The 7,378-nt window shown below is 42.9% G+C and overlaps 1 protein-coding gene across 1 annotated transcript in view; it reads left to right on the top strand.

Annotated features, from left to right (window-relative positions):
• The first annotated feature begins 23 nt into the window (after positions 1-23).
• Positions 24-7,378, top strand: part of Ncbp1 (nuclear cap binding protein subunit 1) — a 41,369-nt gene continuing 34,014 nt past the window's right edge. Inside the window, exon 1 of the mRNA XM_052716322.1 lies at positions 24-131. Coding sequence (XP_052572282.1) covers positions 98-131 — 34 coding nt within the window. The 5' untranslated portion in view covers positions 24-97. The remainder of the gene's footprint in view (positions 132-7,378) is intronic.

The following is a 7,378-nucleotide window of genomic DNA, read 5'->3' as shown; positions in this document are numbered from 1 at the left end:
GCCTCGCCGCTGACCGCGCACCGGCCGGCCAGCAGCCCGACGGTTCTGGTGTTGCAGGTCACTCGCAGCTCAGCTCGGCTGCGCACCCGCGAGCAGCATGTCGCGGAGGCGGCACAGCTACGAGAATGATGGTAAGTGCCCTCGGCCTGGCCGCCGCGCCGGGGTGGGAACTGAGGCCGGGTTGCTTTGGTCCTCGGGTCTCCAGGGAACGTATAGGCAGCCCTTTCTTCCCGGGAGGGTTCTGGGGCCCCGGGAGAGGGAGGCGGCTGGCGCGGCTCGGGTGTGGCTAGTGGCTTCAGGAAAGCGACGGCCTTCCCGCTGCCCCAACTCCTTCAGTCATGGGGAAGGAAGGCCTGGTGAACCCCGTGGGCAAACCTGAGCTGGTGTCTGCCGACACTTAAGACTTGATCACTCACCGCAGAGCATGGAAATGCACGTGTGTCTGATGCCTTAGGATTAGTTAGTGACGGGGATCTAGTGGAGCAGTGTTTCCAGGGTGCACCTGGAAAGGACCCTGCGAAGACAGGAAAAGAACACAGCTATGACAGAGGTCGGATGAATTACAGTCTGAGACCTACTCCTCTACAAGCTACCCATTGATTTTCCTCTTTTAAGCTTCAGGGAAAGAATTTTGCGTCTTACCAACACCCCAGAGTCACTAATAAACAGACACGTGCTGTTCTGTTGGATTGACCTTAAGCATATTCCGCTGTGTAAGAAAGTGCAGGAAAACTAACTTGAGCAGACTAGTATTTCTCATGTCGGCTTTGATAGTCGCCGGCAAGGAGGTCATTGTGTTGTCATCATAAAAAACAAGCTCAATTCTGCACCATTACTGCCCTTCAAGGACACAGGCACACACAAGAGTGGAACTTGGAGCTATTGATACTTTATTGAATTACTCTTCGAAGAGTGTTTATGGTTAAAGCAAGAAAGACTTTTAGAACCTCAGGGTTTAAATCTGCTATTTACTATGTGAGCTTGCCAGGGTCACATGACTTCCTTAAACCTGAGTGTATGATGTGGAGTAATATTAAGCCTTTTGGTTTCTGTGAGGGTTAAATGAGATACGGTGCTCACTGATAGTTCATGATGTTTATTTTATCAACTGTTAATGTCTCAGAGGTGATACACACAGATAAATACCAACATCATAAGAGAAAAAAAAAAAAAGCAGTGTGATTGGATTAGCTTTCTCTCTTGGAATGTTAAGACAATCAAGCAGAGCCGGGTGGCAGAGCCAGGAGGATCTCTGTGAGTTTGAGGCCAGCCTGGTCTACAGAGCGAGATCCAGGACAGGCACCAAAGCTACACAGAGAAACCCTGTCTCGAAAAACAAACAAACAAAAAAGACAATCGAACAGAATCAGACATAATTTTTAACAGTAAAACTAGGGAGTACCTGAGAGAATATCCTAGTCTGTCAGTGCCCAGAGTGCAAGTCAGCACTCCACCAGGTCGGCATGACTGCTCTGTATGCTTGGGTTGTTTTTTGTGTGTGTGTGGTTTTTGTGTGTGTGTGTGTGTGTGTGTGTGTGTGTGTGTGTGTGTGTTTCAAAACATGGTGGTTTCTTGTGTAATGCATGTACAGAATATAGGAAATAAGGTTTTTCGCTGCTTTGTATTTGATTAGGGTATAATCTGCTTTGGATTAGAGAGTTTGTCCTTGGCCTTCATCTCTCGTTCTTCCCATTCTCTTTGCTCATCTTACACTTCTTTTCTTCATTCTTTCTCTCACTTCCAGGGTACCCCTAAAGTGAGGGGGAAATGTCACTGGAGAGCCAACTGGAGAATTAGAATATAAATATATAGAAAACCTCTTGTTTTTGTTTAGGAGGCTTGCATAACTTTTGCTTGTGGTTGGCTTTTTTTATACCCCAGCTAGCAGCTAAATCATTTTCCCAGTTGGGTCTGACTACAGAAACCTTAGAATAAATAGGACAAAGTGATGTAAAATTAAGCATTTCTTAATCAAAATTCAGTCTAGCAAATCATTCAGTAGTGGAAAAGGTTGTTTACAGTTCCTCCAATGGTACACATATGGAAATATACACTGTTAGAGTTTAGTGACCTAAATAAAAAGTGTGATGCTTTTTAGTGAAGTATCTACAATTTTAAAAAATATGGATGACTGTTTTAAAGGTGGCTAGAGATTTTAAAGGAATCAAAGTTAAATAGATCTGAGCATTTCTGGGTATGTCAGCTCTACTCTGACTTTCCTTATACTGGGCTGTGTAGCGTTGGCCTGCTGCATCTTCATTCTCTCTCCTGAATTCAGCAATCTGGTTACAAAATATTTGAAGGAAAAGGCCTCAGTTCTAAACATGTAGTCACCCCCCCCACCCCGTTATTCCCTAAATGATACAATGTCACAACTATTCACATAACACTTATATTAGGTAATGTAGAGATAATGTAAAGTATCACAATATACATAGGTCATGGGCAAATACCAGCACCACTGTATAGAAGGGACATTAGCATCCTCAAGTTTTACTGTCTGAGTTGGAGCCTCATGGATACCAAGGACAACTATGTAATATAATCAGGACTTGCTAAAGAATTTCCTAACTACTTGCAGTGCAGTAGAAGACAGTATTAACAATGGAGGCTCCTTTACATGTTCAAGACAGAGCCCAATGAAGTATAGTGTAGTTCATCTATGATCACAGGATTGTGGAGAATGAAATAAGGTAAAGGGTAGAGGGACCAAAGAAAGAGACAAACTGGTCAGGTAAGGCCTCCCTGCAGATGGCCTATGACTTGAGTGATGTAAGGAACAAGCCATATGGATGTTTGAGAAAGCAGAGGTTGAAAGGAAACCATGAGTGTAATGTTAAGGTTAGAGCATTTGTCATGTTCAGAAAACAGCCAGGAGACCATTGTTGGTAGAAGTGAGGAAGTAGGGGTACAAGTTATGAGAGATAAGACCAGAGAGTTTAGATGAGGCTCTTTCTTACCTTACTGGGCCATTTTAAGTGTTTCTGTTAGAACTATACTATTGGGGATTCACAGAGGTAGTATTAGATAGCTAATCAATAAAGTTCCTGTCATTTATTTACAGATACAGAAAGGGCTATCCTAAATGGAAAGTACCAAATTTAAGTCTTAAACACTATTCGTTGTTTTCTGAGACAGGGTCTCTATGTGACTGCCTAAGTAGTCCTGCTGTCTGGAACTATGTAGTCCAGGCTGAAACCACTATGTCCTGGCTATATAGACCAGGTTGGCTGCCCCTATCATCCCCTAAGGTGTGGACCACCATGTCTGGCAGTGGTAGATTCCTTAAAAATGTCTCTGAACCTCTTTAATTACTGTTGGATATACATTTTATCAGTGTTTTATTCTTAAAAAGGAATTTGGATCGTTCAGAATCTTAATCGAAAGTCCAGAAAGCCTATTTAACTTACTTCCACTTAGGTCTTTATCTTTTAGACTGTGACTGATGTTTTTAAACTTAACTATAGAAAGAAAAATTGAAGAGAGGTGAAAGGTTTGTTATGCTGAAGGATAGTATACTTTGTTTCAGAGGTGATATTTTTAATCAACCTAAATTTTTGTTTTAAGTCTATAGTCAAAGTATATTACTTTTCTTGGCTGGGTTTTGTTACTTTTTCTTTTTATGGTGTTGCTTTTTGTCTACTTTGTGCATCCAAATTACACATCTGATTCTAATAAGGGCATAGGAAATAGTACAATGTATCCGTGTAACATTAGGTTCATGTTGCAGTGGGGAAATTATTTTGTTTGTTGGTTTGTTTGTCTATTTGGCTTTTTCTTCTGTCTGTTTTGTTCTGTTGTTCCACTCCCCCCACCACCACCTGGTTTCCCTGTTTAGCCCTCTCTGTTCTGGAACTGGCTGTGTAGACTAGGCTGGCTTCAAACTCAGAGATCCACCTGCCTTTGCTGCTAGAGTGCCGGGATTAAAGGCGTGTGCCACCTTGCCGGGCTGTTATTTGTTTTCTTAAGAGCCCTATGAGTGATTCAAGGTCTCTTCTCTGCACTAGCTAAGTGTGTATAGCAATATGTAGCTTAACATATGTTATAAAACTTACATAGCTGTGTTTTAAAGCCTGTTTTGGATTATGGTGCCACCATAGACTTGTTTCTCTTTTATTGTTCAGAGTATGAAAATGTTCAGCTAATTGCCCAAAGAGTGCCTAAAGTATCTATTTAGAGTGTCTAGGGCAGTGGTTTTCAACCTTCCTAATGCTGTGATCCTTAATCCAGCTCCTCATTTGGTGACCCCAACCACAGGATTATTTCGTTGTTACTTCATGACTGTAATTTTGCTACTGTTATGAATTGTAATGTAAATATCTGATATGCAGGATATCTGATATTTGACCCCTATGGGGTCATTTAACCCCCAAAGGGGTTGCAGTCCACAGGCTGAGAACCACTGGTCTAAGGCATTTACCTTTTTCTTACTCCAGCTGATTTTTTTTTTTTCCTCATGGATTTCACTAGGCTAGTTGATCAAGGAGCTTCGGGATCTGCCTGTTTCCATGCTCTCTGCCACCTTCAGGTTACAGACAGTGGAATTAGACAGGTCCTCATGGTTGCTCAGCAGGCACTTTACCCACTGAGCCACCCCCGTTCCCCAAACGGTGTGGATGTTGTATATATGCACATGGGTCTGTGTGCCATGGAGAGGCCGTTGGGTGTCCTCCTCCATCACTCTCTGCCTTACTTACTAGACTGAAGCTGCAACTCACCCTCATGGTTGGCCAGTGAGCCCCAACAATCCTCATGTCTCTACCTCCTATAGTACTGGGGTTGGGGGGTATCTGCATGCCTGTACTGGCTTTTTTTTTTTTTTTTTTTTTTTTAAGACAGAGTGTCCTGGTTAGGGTTACAATTGCTGTGATGAAATGCCGTGACCAAAGCAACTTGGGGAAGAAAGTGTTTATTTCAGCTTATACTTCCATATAACAGTCCATCATTGAGAGAAGTTAGGACAGGAACCTAGAGGTGGGAGCTGATGCAGAGGCCATGGAGAAGTGCTGCTTACTGGCTTGCTCCCCATGGTTTGCTCAGCCTGCTTTCTTTTCTTTTCCTTTTTTTTTTTTTTTTTTTTTTTTTTTTTTTTTTTTTAAAGGCAGCGTCTCTATATAGCCCTGGCTGTCCTGGAACTCATTGTGTAGACCAAGCTGATCCACCTCCCTCTCTCCTGCAAGTGTTAGGATTAAAGGTGTGCTCCACCATATCTGGCTCAGCCTGCTTTCTTATTAAACGCACGCAGGACTACCAACCAGCCCAGGGATGGCACCACGTGCAATGGGCGGGGCCCTCCCCCATCAATCCCTAATTAACAAAATGCTCTATGGGCTTGTCTGCAGCCCAGTTGTGTGGAGACATTTTCTCAATTGGGATTCCCTTCTCTCAAATGACTAGCCTGTGTTAAGTTGCCATAAAATTAGCCGACACAATTGACCCCTTGTCAATTTGACATACTTCACTTAATTAAGACATAACCTTTCCTTTTCTGGTTCATCCCCAGGATCTCAGATTAATAACTACCACAAATATAAAACATATCACAAAAGTAAGGGTCCAATAATCTTTTTATTTTTTATTTTATTTATTTTTTTAATATTTTATTTTATTTTTTTCTATCATCAGCTTGATACAGTACAAATTCTAATCCTAATAGTGAAATGTTTCACTGATGCTTGCCCAGTGATTGAGTAAAATCAAAACTTATTATAAGCCAAAATCATCCTAGGGTCCCCCCTGCTATGTAGCCTCCCTGGATCTGTGGGTTGCAGTCTGATTGTCCTTTGCTTTATATCTAGAATCCACTTATGAGTGAGTACATACCATGTTTGTTCTTCTGGGTCTGGGTTACCTCACTCAGGATGATATTTTCTAGTTCCATCCATTTGCCTGCAAATTTCATGCTGTCATTGTTTTTCTCTGCTGAGTGGTACTCCATTGTGTATACGTACTACATTTTCTTAATCCATTCTTCAGTTGACGGGCATCTAGGTTGTTTCCAGGTTCTGGCTATTACAAATAATGCTGCTATGACCATAGTTGAGCATGTATCTTTGTGGTATGATTTAGCATTCCTTGGCTATATGCCCAAGAGTGGTATGGCTGGGTCTTGAGGTAGATCGATTTCCAATTTTCTGAGAAACTGTCGTACTGATTTCCACGGTGGTTGTACAAGTTTGCACTTCCACCAACAGTGGAGCAGTGTTCCCTTTGCTCCACATCCTCTCCAACATAGACTGTCATTAGTGTTTTTGATCATAGCCATTCTGACAGGTGTAAGGTGGTATCTCAGAGTCGTTTTGATTTGCATTTCTCTGATAGAGTCCAATAATCTTTACCAATGCAAACACTTCAGATTTTAAAACTTAGTCTCTTAATTGTGAACGCCTCTAAAATAAAAAATAAATTACTTTTTTATTCCAAGAGGGAAGAGCCCGGGCACAGTCACATCCGAACAAAGCAAACGCAAACTCCCAACAGTGTAAATAACTCAGTGTCCAATGTCTGGGATCCACTCATGATCTTCTGGGCTCCTCCAAGGATCTTGGATCTCCTCTTGCTCCACCTCTGCAACTGCCGCACCATGCTCATACTATGTTACTGGCCTCTCCGAAATGCTGGCGTCTTCTGCTGCAACTGGGCTGCTCTTTGGCCAATAGCCTTTTCTGGGCTCTCTTCACAATGCCAAGCCTCAATTTCTCTGCAGGACCCCTTTAATCCTGGGCCTTCAACTACTATGAAGGCTGCCAATGGCCCATCTTTGTCTCTCTGAGTTCCAGGCCTAAGCTGCTCTCCATGACCCCTTCTTTATGCATTCAAAACTAGTACCATCTGGGTGACTCTTACACTACCAAGTTTGGCTGCCAGCTCGAGACAGGACTTTGTCTACCTCTGGAACACAGCTTATGTGCTGAAACTGTGAAAACACTTCCCAGAAGATTTCACCTCAGTGGTGCTGGTCTCTTCTTAATCACAGCTGATTCTTCAGCCCCAGCTGACCAGCGTCCATTGTCCCAGCAAAGCAAAGGTTTTACTTCAGTGGTTCTGTTTGTTCCCTTGTTAGTTACAGCCAACTCTTCAGCTCCAACTGACCAGATACCACAGATTCTTCACACAAATGGCCCGGTAGAGTCTTTGCTTCCCTCTGAAACATCACAAGCCAGGCCCCCATTGTCTGCACTGCTCTCCACATTCTTACCTTCCATGTGCCTGCAGAACAGCCCACTGAGCTCTCAACACTTAATGACTTTTCGGGTCCAACGTTCCAAAGTCCTGCCACAGTCCTTGCAGAAACAACATGGTCAGGTCTGTCACAGCAATACTCCACTGTCCTGGTACTAATTTCTGTCCTAGTTAGGGTTACTATTGCTGTGATAAA

Source organism: Peromyscus californicus, unplaced genomic scaffold, assembly GCF_007827085.1.
Source record: "Peromyscus californicus insignis strain IS unplaced genomic scaffold, ASM782708v3 Scaffold_5__1_contigs__length_169319896, whole genome shotgun sequence".
Taxonomy (NCBI): Eukaryota; Metazoa; Chordata; class Mammalia; order Rodentia; family Cricetidae; genus Peromyscus; species Peromyscus californicus.
This window is presented reverse-complemented; position numbering and strand designations above follow the sequence as displayed.